The sequence below is a fragment of the Chlamydotis macqueenii genome, chromosome 17 (genome assembly GCF_036417535.1).
Source record: "Chlamydotis macqueenii isolate bChlMac1 chromosome 17, bChlMac1.mat, whole genome shotgun sequence".
NCBI lineage: Eukaryota > Metazoa > Chordata > Aves > Otidiformes > Otididae > Chlamydotis > Chlamydotis macqueenii.
Window position 1 is genome coordinate 188,914 of NC_141572.1, and position 17,734 is coordinate 206,647.

At 54.5% G+C, this 17,734-nt stretch overlaps 3 protein-coding genes across 7 annotated transcripts in view; 2 read left to right on the plus strand and 1 right to left on the minus strand.

The window, feature by feature from the left end:
- The window catches only part of SETD1B (SET domain containing 1B, histone lysine methyltransferase), a 52,391-nt gene extending 47,815 nt beyond the window's left edge, over positions 1-4,576 (plus strand). The window contains exons 18-20 of one of the 5 annotated variants that reach the window (XR_015260377.1): positions 686-1,160; positions 1,313-1,422; positions 1,574-4,576. Coding sequence is in view for 1 of the 5 variants with exons in the window: in XM_086761102.1 (XP_086617228.1) it covers positions 686-859 (174 nt within the window). In the remaining 4 variants the exon portion in view is untranslated. Of the gene's footprint in view, positions 1-685 lie in introns of all 5 variants that reach the window. The other 4 variants (XR_015260375.1, XR_015260376.1, XR_015260378.1 and 1 more) reach the window with 4 other exon arrangements.
- Positions 4,577-6,891: 2,315 nt separating this feature from the next.
- Positions 6,892-12,814, minus strand: HPD (4-hydroxyphenylpyruvate dioxygenase). The gene is made up of 14 exons (XM_086761103.1): positions 12,756-12,814; positions 12,519-12,545; positions 11,593-11,655; positions 10,679-10,783; positions 10,467-10,509; positions 10,283-10,365; positions 10,063-10,152; positions 9,833-9,936; positions 9,616-9,693; positions 9,288-9,450; positions 8,871-8,942; positions 8,194-8,316; positions 7,943-8,059; positions 6,892-7,786 (listed from the first exon to the last, which is right to left on the minus strand). Exons 1-14 carry the CDS (start codon positions 12,756-12,758, stop codon positions 7,676-7,678), a joined length of 1,182 nt encoding a protein of 393 aa, XP_086617229.1. The 5' UTR covers positions 12,759-12,814; the 3' UTR covers positions 6,892-7,675.
- A 905-nt stretch (positions 12,815-13,719) lies between these two features.
- PSMD9 (proteasome 26S subunit, non-ATPase 9) lies at positions 13,720-17,609 on the plus strand. The gene is made up of 6 exons (XM_086761804.1): positions 13,720-13,902; positions 13,977-14,079; positions 14,791-14,984; positions 15,532-15,633; positions 16,147-16,235; positions 16,591-17,609. The coding sequence occupies exons 1-6, from the start codon at positions 13,789-13,791 to the stop codon at positions 16,616-16,618; spliced, it is 630 nt and encodes a 209-aa protein (XP_086617930.1). The 5' UTR covers positions 13,720-13,788; the 3' UTR covers positions 16,619-17,609.
- The last annotated feature ends 125 nt before the right edge of the window (positions 17,610-17,734 follow it).

Below are 17,734 nucleotides of genomic sequence, written 5' to 3' on the forward strand. Positions count from 1 at the left end.
TGACTTTGATTTGGGCCGTGTTCAGAAGTAGCAGGGGATCACAGGGTTATGATTAAATGTTAATGAGCTGCAGCAGATCAAAGCAGAATCTAAGCTAGCATGAAGGGATTTGAGAGACCTGAGAGATGAAACACGCAGTGAGACAGACTGCACTCAGAATCCTCCTGATCGTGCTGGGCGACCCTAACAGACACTATTCAACCATATCTAACAAATATTTCCTTAAAACAAACCAAATTTTAGCACTGTTACTCTGTGGGAGCAGTTTCATGCTAGTGTCCTCTTGGGAAAAGTATTCTCTGCCCCAGCAGGTGGAGAAGCTGCTTTCCCGGCTGCTCTGTGCCACAGGCTGCACTGCGGGCTTGGCTGCCCGACCAAATCATTGAGCATTAGCTGAGCTGCTCTTAGCCTGTGACAAACTTGGTGGAGCATCGTCCACGCGCTTTGGCACCACAGAACGTGGATATTTTGGAGGAGCACAAAGAGGGCCACTCTGTTTTCTGGCTTCATGCCTGCTCCTCTCAGCTTCCCACTGAATCCCCTGGGTCCGATCTCTGGAAGCGTGGCTGAGGCTGTCTAGGGACAGGGCTGCCCTGCTCTGTTTCAGCTCGGAATAATTGTGTGGGGACTGGGAAGCCGTGGCCATCGGGAGCCTAAATCATTGCCTGTTCTGTCACCCTTGCAGCCAAATTGTTACGCTAAAGTGATCACGGTGGAGTCCCAAAAGAAGATTGTCATCTACTCCAAGCAGCACATCAATGTGAATGAGGAGATTACCTATGACTACAAGTTTCCAATTGAGGATGTGAAAATCCCGTGTCTATGTGGCTCTGAGAACTGCAGGGGAACCCTGAACTGAACTCGAGGTTTCTCGTCACACTTGCACCTTCGGCCATGTCAAAACTGTGGTAACCAGCTGTGGTTGCACTTTGCCAAAAAAAAGAGGAAAAAAAAAAAAAAAGAAAAAAAGGAAGAAAAAAAATTAAAAAGGAAAAAATATTTAAAAAAAAAAAAGAGAGGAAAAAAAGAGAAGAAAAAAATCAAGCAAGTTTCGCACTTCTGCCAGGATCACGAATGAAAGCAAAAAGCGCACACGCTTACGAGGACTGTTCATGTTTCAGGTGCTCTTTCCTTTCCAGATCCAACACGCACACAAAAAGGTGACTACCGTTTTGTGGCATGGTCTACCCAAACACTAGCTTCTCTGTTCAGTCCCTACAGTAATGCTCCATAACGGGATAATGGTACCTTTTTTAAATTGTTGTTGTAAACCTTCATCGTTTCATACGTGCTGCTACCTTTTTCTCATCAGTTTTGTTGGTTGAAAAAGACATTCAACGTTTAAATGTGAAGCAGAGACTGAAAACGCCATATAGGGTTTGTTGGGAGCTTGACCGGCTGAAATTGCACAGATTTCTCAGAGTAAGCTGTAAATAAATGTAAGGTTGATGTTGCAGAGCAAGCCAGAGGCTTGAGGGTGCGTGAATGCGCGTGTGCGTGCGCTTGGGTGTGTGTGTGCGTGGAGATGTGCCCGCTGTGAGGCTGTAGGTGAACTGTCCTGCCTTTTCCTTAGGGATGAGCCTGAACAAGCCCCCTCAGCCAGACACCCCGGGGAGCAGTCGGCTCAGCCGCAGACCTCAGCTTAGCGCCTTGGGCTCGTCTCTGATTTTCGTACGCCATGCTGGTGTGCCGGGGGATCAAAACCTCTGCGCCTGGACGTGGGAAAGATTTGGAAACTGCGATCTGCGAGTAAGGAGTGGAGTCAGTGGTGGAGCTGTAGCGTGGTGACGTGGCGTGTGGCCTTTGGGGAAGCCCTTTTCTTGGGGATCGGTTTGCCTTGCGTGCAAAAGAGGCTGAGATTAAGTGGACAATTCAGCCCACGTTTACGCTGTAGAAATCTCACCCTCCTTGTAGGCGTACACTACGGCCCACGTTTCTAACAGGATTTTTCCTCCTGTAGATGGGAAACAGGCTGGTTGTGTCTCGTATTAATTTTTGTCACTTTTGTCTGCATTTCCCTGCCCTTCCAGCATTTTACGTGGAGTATTTGCTCTGTCCTTGAATGTGGGAGATGCCTCCTGTGATAGGAGCGCGCCGTGCTGTGCCGCTCTCCTCCCTCAGTTACTCAGTAACTTGCCCTGGGGTGGTCCTGTCCCCCCAGTGAGAACATGGTAAATCGTCCCCGGGAGCAGCCTGCGGGAGCAATCCTGTCCTTCCCCACCTACAGCATGAAAATTAACGCTGCTTTAAATTTGGAAGGCGTATTTTGAAATTATTTCTCGACACATTTTGTCCTTGTAGATACGCTGAGGTGAAGGTTGCAGTTCTTTGAGAGGTTCCATGTAAGAAATCCTTTGGGTGTCATCTGGGAACGCTACACGGCTGTTCAGGTCCAGACAGGATTAGTTTTTCAGCTTGCATTGAATTTCTCCTGCTTTAAAAGTAGAGATTAGTTGTACTAAAGCCTCTTTAATTGGCTGGTAAGGGGAAGTTGCAATGTAATTATGAAATGGGAAGATTATCTGCGTAACTAAACATCCTCTACCCGCAGAACAAATCGCACGGCTGTGTTCTCGTAGCCTGTAACAGCGATAATTGCTGTGTGACCACAGCTCCACCATCAGAGGTTACAGCCTTGCAAAAGAGCTTTCTGGAAGTTTTTTCAGCTGTTCCTTGGAGTTGCCAGCCCTGCGGTGCAGAGCGGAGCTTGTGCTGTGGGTTAGACCTCTGCGTCTGAATTTCTTCTCAGACAAAAGGCTTGAAAGAACAGGAGCACACAGCCTGCGACAAGCTGCCTTAATACCACCCGAATTTCTGTCTGAGGGTGAGGAAATGGTCCCTGAGATCGGACAGTGTAGTCTCGTCTCTGTTCTGGTTTTGGTTTTGTTTTGTTGCTTCCTCCCCTTTTTATAAGTCTGTCCAGCAATGGGGTAATGGTGACCCACCACCTAAAATTAGGAGAAGCACGACTGGTTTCTGTCGTTGAACGCTGGTTGTAACTGCAGCGATGGCAGGAGCGTTTGGGAGTTAAACCAGCTGCTCGATTTATTTAATTTTTTAACAAGTAAGGTTCATCTTGTTGTGTTGATGCTCCAGTTGGCATCTCTACAGCTTGGCCTTTTGCTTTCAAAGCTTTGGAAATGCATGGAAGTCTCCTGTGTCTCAGAACTGAAGCCCCTGCCCGCGGCAGTTCTGCCCGTGTCCTCGGCCGCCTTCCTCTCAGTCTGTCAAACCAGTGCGTTAATGGTGATTTTGTGGGGGTGGGGACACCCCAAATGGCCCAGCCCCTGAGTACCTGCTGAGCGTTTTGTATTTCCCAGCGTGTCTGTGTGCTCTGGATGGGATTAGCCCCTGCAGCTTGCCTTAATCTGTGTTGAGGAGAGGCAGGGAGCCAGGTCGTGGTCTTCTGAAACGAGACTTACAGGTTGGGTTCCTTCACCACGGTTTTAGGGGCACAGGAAGGATTTGGGTGCCAAAGACCATGAGCACCTAAATCCCTTGGGTACTTCTGGAACTGCCCACAACCCATCCCTTTTTGTGATCTCAGACAAATAATGTGAGTTTTTGGAAGAGCTGAGCTCCCCGGTTGCCCTCCCAGGAGGAAACAGAGATGTTAGATCTGCAGCACTTCTGAAAAATCATATTGGTCTGGTCTCAAAGCCAAACCTGAGGCTTCTGTTTTCTTCCCCATAAGTTTTTGTTTGAACAATCCTCCTCGTGCAGCTTCTGCCTCAGACTGCGGAGCAGCTCTGTGCCGCAAACCAGCGTTTGATGGTGAGGGTTTTAAGTCTGGTTTAGTGATTTCCATGAGCTGCCGCAGTGGCCTGTGACCGCCCCGTCCCTGCAAGCCGGTGGGGTCCCACCAGGGCAGGGGGGCCCTGACCCACAGACGTGGTTTCGGAGGGCAACCCCGTGGAGATGCCTTTGTAATCCCTCCCGGGTGCTTTGGCTCGTACTTGCAAAGGGGAGAGGTGAGAGGAGAACGGCAGAAGGTGCGCGATTCAGTGCCAGCCTGGGTCCCACCCAGCCTTCGCCTCCCGCGGTCACCACAGGCGCCCCGGCACCCCATGGAAATGGTGGCAGGGACTGAAAAGAAACCTCGCCAGCACGCGCTGCTTTACGGAGAGACTCACTGAAGTTGATTTGTTCACTGAAAAGCCTGTCCCCAGTTTATTTTCACTTAAATTGAAACCTAGGACAAAAAAGAGAGACGTTGACCGTGCTTCCTGCAGAATCCTATCTCAGTGGGTGAAGTGACCCAAGAGAACAGCGCAAAAGTTTGGGAAATAAAAGTTAAATCTTCAGTTTCCCCACGCGAAGCTGGCTGGAGCTCAGCGTGCAGATGCCGGCACGGTCGGTGTTTCTAGGAAGCGCCTTGCATGCTCGCCCATCCCGCCTGCCCTGCCCAACACCTTCGTTCGTCCGTTCGGCTCCCGCCCCGTTTGCCGTGCGGGTTGGTCCCAGTGAGTGTTCTGTGGCTCGTGGGGGCCGGGAGGGAAGGGGCTCATCTTGCAGATATTTATATTCTGTAGAGCAGCTCATTTCTACAAGGAAAAAAAAAAAAAAGAAACAAAAACATTTTTAAACCCCAGCAAAGTATACCGTAGTTTCAGTTCCGGTTTTTGTGACCTTTTTCAGGGATCATTTCAGTGCATTTCTGTATAAAATAAAAACTTAAGGAAAAAAAGGATTTTGAAGTATAAAAAATGCATCTTCTGTACATAGGCAAACTCAAGAATCTTCTCTTCGAACACTGTTTCTTGTAGAAACATGTTGAAATTTTTTTGCTGATTTCTTTGTACTTCGAGAGCATGTAAATAATTTATTAAAAGTGACTATTGTAATTTGGAGGTCTTTTTAAACAGATCCCAGCTCTAAATCATGTCAAAGAGACGGGGAGGACGAAGGACTCGGTATAGCAGAGGAGCTGGTGGCATTTTCAGCTTGTGTCAAGCTTTGTATAATGTAAATTCTGTATAAATATGGGTTTGTCAAATAAATAGATGGAATTAGAAGCATTAAGAAACTGAAGACGAAATTGCCAAGTCGAGGCGGCTTCTTTTTTCCCCCCCCTCAGTCTGAAACCTGATGTGCAAAATCTATTTATTTCAAGCGAAGAAATGTGTACAGTCTAATAGACAGCCTAAAGCCTATTTAAGCGAGTATGCAACTGGATTTTTTTCAATTTAATATTTGTTTTGTTTTTCTGAGTTTCCTCCTTAATTGCCACTGTAGTGTTTGTCCAAGTGAGAAGAAACGCGTCGTAACGAACGCTCTGAAACAAACGGGCAGTTTTAAAAGCAAAACGGAAGAACACCCGGCTCCCCATCCTCGCGGCTTTCTGGTTCTATGAACAGGTTGTTTTAATTCCCAGTGTGAAATAAAGGGCCTCCTTTAAAAGGGGGCAGATTAAATGGTTTGCAATAAATGAAAAAAAAAAAATCTTATTTTTTTTTAAGTTCCTTAAAAAAAAAACAAAACCAAACCTCTGCTTTGAAGATTTAGGATTTCTGCTTTTTCTTTCATTAAGCAAATTGATAAATTAGGGATGTTTTGTGCATATAGAATCTGTCACCAGTATGTATCTTGTTTTGAAGAAAGTGTTTTTGTTGTGGATGTGTCATGCTGTATATATTTGTTCATATTTTTGTGAATTGAATACTATGTACCATTGTATTATAGTAACTTTTATAAAGCAAACCATAAATATACTGACTTTTCTTACAGAAAAATGCTCTTGTGCTTCATGTATAGCCAGGGCAGCTGTTTGCTCTCAGACTCGTGCTGGGAGCTGCGAGAGCTCGAGGAACCAGACAAAGAACGGTCCGAAGAGTGGATTTTCAGCAAAGTTTATTGAAAATATTAATTCTGGTGAGCAGGAAATGACTTTGAGCAATGTTACATTGCGTGAAAGGAACATGTCAGTGTTTTAAGTTTAGAAACGTAAAAGAAAATTTCTTATTATTAAAAATTCTTACAGCCCTTAAGAGCTGGAGCACAGCCGGGTGCTGGGTGTCCCCAGCCCGGCCCGTCTTGGTGGCGCTGCCTGGGCAGGTGAGGGCTCCCTGCTCCTGCAGCCTCCCCCCGGGTTTTTCTGAGTTTATTTTTAAACTTTATGGAGGTTATAGCCCTTAACCTGTGCAGCGAGGTGTTCGTGTTGCTGGTTCAGGTGATGCTGTAAGGCTGTTGGGGCCAGAGGCTCTTTGGTTTCTTTCTTTTGAATCGGTTTATTCAAATCTGAAATTAATTACCTGTGCTTTGCAGGAGCGGGGAGCCGGGGCAGCTGCTGAGTTTGAAAGCCCAGCCTGGAGCTGGCCGGGTGCCCCCCACCCTCCCTCCATCCTGCACTGGATGTGGTGGTGGTCAAAGCGGCTTCTCCGAGCTTTAAAAAAGAGAGACCGGGGGCAGAGATGAGTGGGGAGGCGGATGGAGGAGGAAAGGGAGGAGGCGGGAGAGAGCCTGGGCTGTAGGTGACTCCCCAGCTCGGTTCTCAGCTTTAGCTGACCACGGCGGGTGAAGGGGTGGCGATGTGGGACAGCCGAACCTCGCAGGGCTCAGCCTGGAGCAGGGCCGGAGGGGGCAGGGGCTTGGGCTGGTGGGAGGACGCGTGTCCCAGGAGCCTGCCCCGAGCCAAGCGCTTGGCAGGGGCTTTGGCCGCTCAGACTTTGGGCAGCTTCCATGCTTGGGGAGCAGCGGTGGGTGCACCGGGGCTTTGGAGGGCAGCTGTGCAGCAGCAGGGAGAGCTGCGGGCACCACAGGCCCCGCGATGCTCTTCAGCAGTTGTGTACCCGGGTCTGCGGGCTCCGGGGGAGCGTTCACCCTGTGTCCGCAGCGAACACGGGGTAGGGGGGCTCCAGCCCCGACACAGGAACTCGCCAGGCACTCACACTGTGACAGAGAAGGGTTTTATTGTGCCGCTGAGGAAAGCCCCCTTGCAAAGGACAGTGACAACCCCAGAGCGATGCCCAGAGCGGACTTTGCGCAGGCAGCCGGGATCTGAGCCACGGAATCGCTGCCAATGCCAGCAATTACTTCTTGAATCACAGGAGAAACCCCAGCTCTTCATTAATTCAGGAGTTTACAGGTATCGGAGCAAGACTGCATTGCCCTGGGAAGGCTGAAATGTGTAAATTGGATTAAGTCTCATCCCAGAGTGTTGTAGCTACCCTAAACCCATGTGTTTAACCTCAGCAAATTCAAATTCAAGATTGAGTCTAAAAGCAATTAAAATAAACTCTTACAAAATGAGACACAGAGAGGCAAACGCCTCCGTGCCTTCCTCTCCCAGCTTCCCGCACAGGTAAAATTAACAGAAAACTTGGGACAGACTGAATTTAAGCACTCCCCGTTTCTTCTGTCTTGCTCTGTAGCTGCGTGTCTAAGGCATGTGCCTTAAATCTGCACTTTGTTAAGAGTCTGGTGGTTTGGATCAGACTGAACTGCTTTTGAAGGGCTTGTTTGCTATTTCCTGGGCTCTCTCTGCCAAGGAGTCACCGGAGGGCAGCGCCGGGGCTGGGTCGGGGTGGGTGTTGAGTCCTTTTCCATCTTCGGCTTGGCAGCGACTTCCCTGGCTTTGAGACGCTTCAATCTGGGCTGTGTACCAAAACATCGGCTGCTTTCCGGTTTGTTTGTGAATCAGCTCGTTCGGGGCGAGGGCGGCGTTTGCTGCTGTCCTCTAGATGCGCTTGGTCTCCCCGTTGGGCTCCAGGACCGTCAGGTTTCCTCTTGCGTCTTGATCTATTTCTATCGCTTCAAAGAGAGACTTGAAGTTCCCGGCGCCGAAGCCCTGCAGGGACGACACGGTTACGGCCTGCGGGGATGGGCGGCAGGCTCGTCGGCTCAGAAGCAGCCGGAGAGAGCGGCACTGAGCGCTGGCTGGGGGACCGTACTTGATGGCCCTGAGGTCTCGAAACCAAGATCATCATAAAACCCTCAGACCAACCTGGTGGTTGTGCCGCTGGATGACCTCCAGAAAGACCGTGGGTCTGTCTTGAAGTGGTTTGGTGAAGATCTGGAGCAAGTAGCCTTTCTCATCAAAATCCACCAGGATTTTCAGTTCCTGGAGAAAAGAAACAGGGCGACAGTTTGAAGACCCAGAGAGGAGCAAGGGGCTCGCTCTGCATCACTCTCAGCCCTGGAAAACCACTTTGGGAAGCCAGTCCAGCCCTGGCCAACCAGGCCGGTGGGACTCACCGCCAGCTTGTCGATGTTCTCCTTCACTTTGATTTTGGCAGTTTTCAGCCTGTCCTGCAGCATCTGGTAGTAGCTGGACGGCACATCCATGAACTGCATGCCCCGCTGCTTCAGGTTGGTGATCTGCAAGGCAGGGGAGACCCCGGCGCGGGTCGGGCTTGGGGCTCGTTTGTGGAGCGGTTTGTGCCGAGAGGGTGGCCCGGGATGGACAGCGTCGGGAGGCAGAGTGATGCTTCCCCATGGCATTGGCCAACCTCGTGCGTGGGGACCTGTCCCACCCTCTCAAGATGCCCTCTCCAGGGAAGCTGGCCGCTGTGCAAGAATGCTTCATCCCACCCTGACCCCCAATGCCTCTGGAGGCCCTTTGGTCTGAAGAGGAGTCCAAAACCAAGTGCTCAACACAGGCTCAGTCCCTGCAGGCCTCAGTAGCTTTAAGCTGGAGGGACGGGCATCTGCCAGCTGCGCGCAGGGGCAGGCAGGTCCCCTCCCAGCGACTCGCTGGGTAGTTAACCCTGGCTGTAAGGCAACCGTGGCACAAAGCCCGCCCAGCTTGCCTGCATCCCCGAACCCCGCGGGGGTCATAGTCCACTGGCGCCCTGCGGTGAGGACCGTGCCTGGTGGGACGGGGCGGAGGTGGCACGGTGCCGGGGCAGGGAGCTGCCCGGGGCTGCACTCACCGCCGAGATGATGTCGGAGGTGTTCAGTGCGATGTGCTGGACACCGGCCCCTCCATAGTAGTCGATGTATTCCTACAGGGAAGAAATGTCACCGCGCTAGTGCCAGCGCAGCCACAGCGTGCAAAGGGCTGGGCACAGGTTTCAAAACATGGAAGCAAAATTGGCTGAAGGACCAAAAATAAAAAAGACTGCAGAATTGGTGAAATCAGGGGTAAACCAGCTGCGTCCTGGCTGCTCCGCAGGGTTTGGCAGCCCTTGGTGGACCTGAGCAGAGCCAGCGCTGCTTTCTAGAGAGCCACCTTCGAACAGCACATCTGTGCTGGCCCTGGATCACTGCCCCCATGGTCCCTCTTCCTTCCCCAAAGCCCTGCTTGAGGCGCTGGCAGCCTGATGGATCAACCGCCAGCGCCCGCTCACCTGAATCTGGGATTTCTTCTTGCCGAGCGCCGGCTCGTTGATGGGCATCTTAATGGTCTCTTCGTAGTTGGTGACCACGATGGAGCGCAGGGCGCTGAACTCGGTGTGCAGCTGCTTGTCGTCCACTGACCAGAAGCGGTGGAAGAGCAGGTTCTTCTGATACCTGCCCAGGTCGCAAAGGGCACCATCAAGCCCCTCGCCCCATCCCTGTGCTAATGAAGCTCTGCTCTGCCTTAATTAGCCTCAGCCACCACCGTCGGAAGCAGTAAGACCGGCAGAGCAGTGCTGCTGCTCCATCCCGCCTCCCGCCAGCCCTCCCCACTCTTACCAGTCCGCCACTGGGACCATCTGCAGGTCGGGCTGGTTCCCCACGATGTGGTCGATGAAGTTGAGCTTGGCGCTCGGTCTGTGAGGGGGGAGCCGGGGGTGGCTCTCAGCTGGGCTCGAGGCCACCCCACAACGCGGGGGGCTCCCACTTCTCGGTGGGACATCCCACCAGCACGTGGTGGAGAAGAGCTGGGCAGGACCCTCTGGAGAATACTCACAACTTGGGCAGCAGGGGGTCCCTGAAGAGGGGCGGGTGGTACCCGGGCAGGAAGAGCCCCTTGTAGTTGAGCTTTTCGATCAAGGTGTGGGTGGTGTCACCGTACTGCGAGAGTGGAGAACATGGATGCATGGTGGCCCCATTTTTTCGGGGACCTCCCAGGTCCAGCCTGCTCCCACAGACCCCGCTCTGGCCTGGGGGCTCAGCCTCCACAGCTGCCCTGCCGCTTACCGTCTGGATCACCGCGAACTTCACCTTCCCAAATTTGTCTTCCTCCACCCAGGGCTCCTTCACCACCACGGCTCCACGCTCCTTGGCTTTCTGGGCAGAAGGAGAGAGACCCCGTCCTGCCACAGCTCCCCCGGCCTGAGGGGAGACAGCCCCAGGCCCTTCCCCGCCTCCCCTCGCCGTTTCGGGGTGCCGTGCGGGAGGGAGCCCAGGCGCTGCCTACCTGCACGATGAAGTCGCAGTCTTCCACTTCGAAGGCGATGTCCTTCACCCCGTCACCGTGCTTCACCAGGTGCTCCCCCATCTCTGCCCAGAGCGAGAGCAGCCACGCGCGTAAGCAGAGGTGCTCTGCTCTGCCACGGCCCTGTCCCGTTCTGTCTCTCCCCACCGACCCCCATGGCACCTACCCTCATTCCCGGGGTTGAGAGCGGACGAGAGAACAAACACGATCTGGGGAGGAAGAGGAGGGCAGGTGAGGGACGGAGACCTGGCGGTGCCCCTGGGCTGGGGCAGATGCACCGCGGGAGCGGGGTTTAATGGTGCAAACGGGTTTCGGCGGCGCCCGACACCCGTCTCCATGGCAGCAGTGGCACCTCTGCAAGGTGTGTCAGCCCCTCACCTTGTCCTGCTTGATGGCGTGCGAGACCACCTCCCTGCTGCCGGTCTCCAGCCCGCGGTACGCCAGCTCCTCGAACCCCATCTTGTTGCAGTAGTAGGACGCAGCCTGCGGCAGGCGAGAGCCGCCCCGGGTGAAGCTGCAGCGTCGGCAGCCCCCACTTCCCACGGGGTTCCCCCCGGCCAGGGCAGCACCGACAGCACGTGGGGAACGGCCACCATGGCGTGTGCAAGTCACGCGTGTGCAAGTCATACATGTACATGTGTGTGTATGCAGGGAGCAGCTGAGTTTTTCTGCTTCCCTCCCGCAGCCCAGGAGGAGCAAGCAGAGGCAAAAACGGGCCCATTTTGGGGGAAAAACCCCAAATTCAGTGGGAAGTGCTGCCTCCAGAGCCTTCCTGTGCCTGCTGCTGGCCGAGGGCAGGCACGGCACAGCGGACGCAGGGCTGGTGAGCGACTGTGGGTGGGCAGGGAGCCAAGGGGGAAATGTTTCTGCCTGTCTCCTGCTCATCTGCCAGCTTGGGCAAAAAGCAGCTCAGGTTTGAAGCAGAGGGATTTTTAAATCGCCAGGGGCCTTTTAGCAGCGAGTGATGGAGAGCAGCTGCCGTGAGGCCTTATTGCTCTACGGGCTGGTGACCGCGGCTTGAGCTGTGCCACGTGTGCCAGTTTGTGTTTTTTGGGCCCCTCCCACGCACACCCCCGGGCAGCCGCCCCCTCGCCTTGCGCAAGGGTCCCAAGGCCGTCGGCCGAGGCCGTGCCGGCGGGCGCTGAGCCAGGGACGGGCTTTGGGACGCCGATGCGGCCCCAAGCCGGTGGGCTGCCGGGACAAACCGCCCCCCCGGCAGCCAATAACCGGAGCGGCCGCTCCGGCGGCAGGCACCCACCGTTACACGTGCCGAGCTGGCCACAGCCTCTCACCTGCTTGGCGTTGCCGACCCAGAAGGTGATGGAGTGGAAATGGATGAAGCGGCCTCGCAGGTGCTAAAGGGAAGGGGAAACAGGGCTGAGAGCCGCCGCTGCCTTTCCCGCAGCGCTGCTCATCTGCGGAGCAGGGAGACATGACGACCGTGGCCCTGCAAACACCTCTCCTGCGAATGCATCCGAATTAACCAGGTGGAACACCGGCTGCTGCCCTGAAACAGCCATTTTGCCAAAGTGCTTAAAGTCAGGTGCCGCAGGATCCTGCTCTGCGGGGTGGAAGGTGCAAAGCCCCGGTTTGCCTGGGGCTGGGTCGGTCCCAGTGCTCCCAGTGCTCCCTGTGAGCAGCCCCCCAGCACTGGGGCTGCCCAGGCACCCCGGCCAAGGCATGACAGTCGCCCGCAAACCTTGGTGTGTTAAAGATTAATTCTTCCCCTGGATGCTCTTACGCAAGCGGCAGCGCCGGGACAAATCCCCCATCGCTCTGTTCCCCAGCACTGTCCCGCTGGGGCTGGCCGGGCCCGGGCACCCACCCAGCCTGCGGCACCGGGCTCCGGGCATGATGTGACCCGGCAGCTTTGAGAGCACTTTATGGGGCAAAGAGGTGGTGAATAGGTGCTGCATTTGGAAATCAACGTTGCAACAAACGAGGATCCCGCTTAGGCATCGGGGCTGGCTGGGAAATACCGTCGTCTCCCATTTGTCACTCTCCTCCCAAACCAGAAAGGAAAAGGAAACAAAAGCATTTCCACTGCTGGTGGCGATTTACAACAAGGAACCACGTCCTGTGTGGTCCGGCCAAGAAGAGTTTTACTTCTGATTTTACCAGGTAACCGAGGAGTAGGGGACGGACATCACCGGCAGTAACGCGCTGATGTCTCGCAGCAGGCAACGGGGCAGCAGTGCGGACACGAGACGGCTCTTACCTTTTCTCCCTTGTCTGTGTAAGACGTCTGAAAGAGAGAATGAAAAAAGAGAGACGTTAGCGGCTGTGGAAGGTACCTCGGCCCCCAAAGAGCTGGAATCCAAAGGTCAGCAGCTCTTCTGCCCAACGTCCAGCACAGTCACTGAAAAGTCCAAATTCAAGCTGAGATTAAACCCGGTAAAGCTCCCGAGACGTCCCGCGCTGCCCAGTTATTGAATTCCCATCCACTGCCCCTCACCATTTTTGTGACCTCGAGATGTGACAGCTGCAAGGAGAGCAAGAGCCCGCGAGGGCATTTAATGTGGCGCTGGGGCGGGGGAAGCTCCTCCTCCGCTCCACCTTCTCCCAGTCCAGCCCAGCGACGTGCTGGGTTTGGGCTGGGAAGTGCCGTGTCCCTGGGCAGGGGGCTCAGCGCCCCGTTCAGGTTTAGGGAGCCGAACGTGGGGTGATTTAACGGAGGGGTGAGACGTGACGTCAGCTGCGGGACTGGGTGTCCCACGGGACGAGCGCAGGCAGTGGCGGTGGGGTGCCGGTGTCCCCCTTTGCCGAGGCTGTGCCGCAGCGTCATTTGCATTCCTGCTAAACGTGGAGGGTGAACGTGCAAGCGCGCGAGGCCGTGCGGTGCGGGAGCCTGCAAACCCCGCCGCAACACCTCCCCAGCCCCACGCGCGCTGGGGGGGCCATGCTGGGGTGATGCAACCATGGCGGCACACCCCCCCAGCCCGCCCGCGGGGACGTTCACCCCTTTCCGGGCACACATCCCACCCTGCGCCCACCGGCCCTCCCGGCAAACGCGGAGCCGGGACAATTTGGCTGCACGCAGGGCGCGGCCGCACACACGATGTCCGGACCCGGGGCCACGCGGTGCCACCTTGGGCTCCGCTGAGCCCAGCGCCGCAGGGCTCCCCAAAATGTGGGAGCAGCGGGAGGAGCGGGCCGCGGGGCGAGGGGGAACGGGCGGTGAGGCCGGGGGGGGGACGACGAGCACGGGGGGGGCTCGGGTGGGAGCCAGCGGCACGGGGGGCTGGGCAGCGGCGGGGACGGGGCGGCCCCACGGCACCATCGCAGCCGCGACAGCCGCCGGCACCGGCCGCGGTGCGCTCCGCCACCGCCGCTGGCCCCGCCCCTGGATAAGACCACGCCCCCACAGCAATGACCACGCCCCACCACTGACCACGCCCCAAAAACCGCGGCCCCGCCCCGCCGTCGCTGACGCCTTTTGTCTGCTCTCGGCAGCCGTAGTGGCCCTTACGGCGCGGCCGGCGGCGGCCATGGCGGAGCCGGGAGAGGGTCGCCCCATCACCATCAGCGACGTGCAGCGGCTGGTGGAGCGGAAGGACGAGCTGGAGGCGCAGATCAAGGCCTGCTACGAGCTGCTGGAGGGGGTCAGTGCGTCGGGGGGCGCGGGGGCGGCCGGCGGGGCCTGTTCGGAGCCTCACGGGCGCCTCTTCCCTCGCAGCAAAAGGGCGTGGGGATGAACGAGCCTCTGGTCGACGCCGAGGGCTTTCCCCGCGACGACATCGACCTCTACCAAGTGCGCACCGCCCGGCACAACATCATCTGTGAGTGGGGCTGCGCGGCGGGCGGGCCCCTGCGGGGCAGCGAGCCGGGTAAAACCGGCGGTGCGGGAGCTCACGGCTTCTGCTGCGGGAATCGACACCCGGTTAAGGGCGGTACAGCCGGCCAAGCGTCTCGGAGCCCCTATCCTTCAGCCCTTTTGTGGCAGTTCGTCAGAACCAGGGTGGCTCGGAGTTTGTGGTTCCGTTGTTTCGCTCTGTGCCCGCAGCCGACGGAGGCCGGTTTAGTCGGTGAAGCGCTTTGTTGTTCCGCTTCGGCCGCGGAGCCCTTCGGGATTTGCGATGTACAGTGCAGTGGTTTTGTGGCTCTTGTAGGATCAGCTTGGGGTTAAAAAATAGCTTGGCGTTTATTTCTTCCCAGGCTTACCCTGCGCCCTGTCTTTGGGGATGGCTTTTGCTCTAGAGATGGGAAAAACACTTCAGCTGCTCAGTGATCCCGGGGTGACCGGGGGCCTCAGCACCCTGCTTCCTTCTGTGTTCACCAGTATGTGCAGGGTGGATGTCTCTGTCTCTAACCGCCACTGATAAACATCTGCAGGGCTGGCACCAGGACCAGCGGATCCACTGGCAGAAGCTGAAACCTAAGACATGGAGAATATAATTCTCTGTGCAGTTGCAGAGGAGAGCACATGCTGAGAAAGAACCCTTAGGTGGAACTCGCTGCTGCTCCCTTTGTGCTGATGGTGTCACCCACAGGTTTGCAGAATGATCACAAGGCCCTGATGAAGCAGGTGGAGGAAGCTCTTCACCAGCTGCACGCCCGGGAGAAGGAGAAGCACGCCAAGGACGAGGCGGAGGCACTGGCGGAGGCGATGAGCCAGAACCAGAGCCTGCCACAGGCGTTTGCCAAAGTGAGCGTGGTGACTCCAGGATCTCCTGCCAGTGTCTCAGTAAGTTAGTGGGGTCTCACAGCCCTTGGGGAAGGCTTCTTGCAGAGGGGTTGGACTAGATGACCTTTGAAGGTCCCTTCCAAACCTAACCATTCTATGATTCTTCTGGAGCTACAGAGAAAGCATAGCAGATGGCTTTCTCTGTCTCGTGGAATAAGTTGGGAGTTTGATTAGGGTTTTCCCTTCTCCCCTGCCCTTTTTTCTTTTGTCTTGTCACACTGGGATGTCCTGTGAATAGACTAGTCACCGTATGGGAACGAGATGAGTCCTCTCTTCTCAGCTGTATCGTTGCACCACAGAGCTCCTGCGAGGCCTCACTGACCATTCTAGCCTCAATATTTCCCTTTCTTAAAGCAGGACAGAGGAATGAGTGCTTACTTATTTTAAGGACATGGAGAGAGCGTAAAGTAGTTCAGTTGCCTGACTGGGGAGAAGAGTAGTGTCACAGCACACCTCTCCCCGCGTGGCTGGGTGAAGGGTGGTGCCCCTGTGATGTTCCCTGTCTTTGGAGAAGGCAGATGCTCATGTCTTTTCTATCTCTGCCCAGGGACTTCAGGTCGATGATGAGATTGTGGAGTTTGGTTCTGTCAACGTCAACAACTTCCAGAACCTGCAGAACATCGCCACGGTGGTGCAGCACAGCAAAGGGGTGAGCTCATGTCTGCTGTAACTGCCTGTCTCTGCTGCTTCTGTGGATCTTATATCTCTGGGATCATCATTTCCATGTCAGAAACAGTGTCAGATTCAGTCTGTGCTGTTGTGGCCTTGTTCTCTCACAGCGCTGAGCTAATTTCTGCTGGATAGAAGAGAGCCAAGAGGTGTGTGCCTTTTGCTGTGAGCATTGTATTTTCCGTTCTCCCCTGGGGACTCCCTGCAGCAGCAGGCTGCGTTGCTGTGCCACCCTCATGGACTGGCCAAAGAAGCTGCCACGGTCATCAGGCACTTCAGAGTGGAAGTGAGAGGTCACCTGGAGATGTCTCCCCACCAAATGCGCTCTTCTTTCAGACGTAGCTGCAGGGATGGGAACGGGAGCTGCTGAAGAATGGCTCCTCTGGGCCTGCTGTTCTTCTGGTGCTTCAGCAAAAGAAGGAAGAAGAGGGTTGACTTGGTGATGGAAAGTTGCCATCTCTTTTTCTTCTATTTTTTTTTCCCTCCCTTTCAGAGACCTCTGAGTGTGACTGTGATCCGCAGCGGCAAAAAAGTGCACGTGGGGTTGACGCCGAAGCGCTGGGCCGGGAAGGGCCTCCTGGGGTAAGCTGCCATTTCATTTACTAGAACGGATGAGGCTTTCAGCCAGCTCAGAGCACGTTTCCTGCAGCGGGGCCAGCTCTCTGCTTTGCTCTCGGTGTGTGTTGCTGCCCGCTCTGACAGATTTCACTGGCGGGTACCAGCGGAGAGCTGGAAGCTGATCGTCTTGCACAGTGGTACGGGGAGGCGAGTTGTATCAAACGTGAGGACAGGGAGGAAGATCTCAGTGGCTAGTTTCCTCGGTAGAGGACACCAATGGAGGAGGGTTGTGGTGGGTCTGATTCGTGCTGTGTCCGATCTTCTGTGCCTGTTTGAGAACTGAGACGTCAATGTTTCCTTCTGCCCTCTTCTTTTTCAGCTGCAGTATCATTCCCTTGCAAAGATGACCATTGCTTGGAAAACAATAAAGCTGAAGTTTGTGCCTGCTTTCTGGACTCTCATCTGGTTTGAAAACTTCCCTACGTATTTGTGCTGAAACAAATGTTTGAGAGGCTGTGACTTCTGGATGCCTGACTTAGAGTCTGAAGAGGTTCTGATGGAGCAGGGCCTGCCTGCAATTCAGAATCGCACTGTTTGTCAGGAGTAGCTTGCAGAGTTGCAAGGTGTGGCTTCTCATCTCTTAACACCTTGTGTCAGTTCGGAATGAGGGTATAGAGAGACCCAGCTTCACTTGATACAGACTCTAAAGAGCATGAAATGCTCTTACTTGAGGATAACAGAGCATTCCTTTTATTTTTTTCTTGTAAAATTCATAAAATCACAGAGCGGTTTGGGTTGGAAGGGACCATTAAAGCCCACCCAGTCCAACCCCTCTACAAGGAGCAGGGACATCTCCAACCAGATCAGGTTGCTCAGAGCCCAGGCCAACCTGGCCTGGAATGTTTCCAGGGATGGGGCATCCACCGCCTCTCCGGGCAACCTGTGCTGGCGTTCCACCACCCTCACTGTAAATTCCTTACCGAACACCTTGTAACGTATGCTAAGAAGTCCCAGAGCACTTTCTGGTGTCTTTAATAGTAGATCCCAGACAAGGAATATGCAAGTTTGGTACTTCATCTTCCCCATGCTACCGCGACTTTTGAAGTCACTAAAGATAAAGAAAGAATCTTTGGAATGCTGAAATATTTTGAGTTAATAAGATAAGGAATAGGGGTTATAATTCTACTTTAATTTACTTCTAGTAGTTCATATAGTTGTGATAATCTGGCTTCTCTCTATTTTTTTAATTTAATTTTATTTTATTTCTTTGCAGTAGTTGGTTTTAGGGTGTATAAATTCTTTGAGGAGATTTTGGGGATGGTTGCTTTGTTTTAAGCTTGTTTCCACTTGAACTTCAAAATACTCTCCCAAAACAATAAAACTGAGTAACGCCTCTCACCGTGCTTGTAGAAATTGTTATTTTGGGCGATAATTGTTGCCCGGGCTGTGTGGGTTAAATGCAAATCTGCACAGACACGAAGTCATGACCTCCTGACCTTCCAGAGTGGAATCCCAGGTAAGGC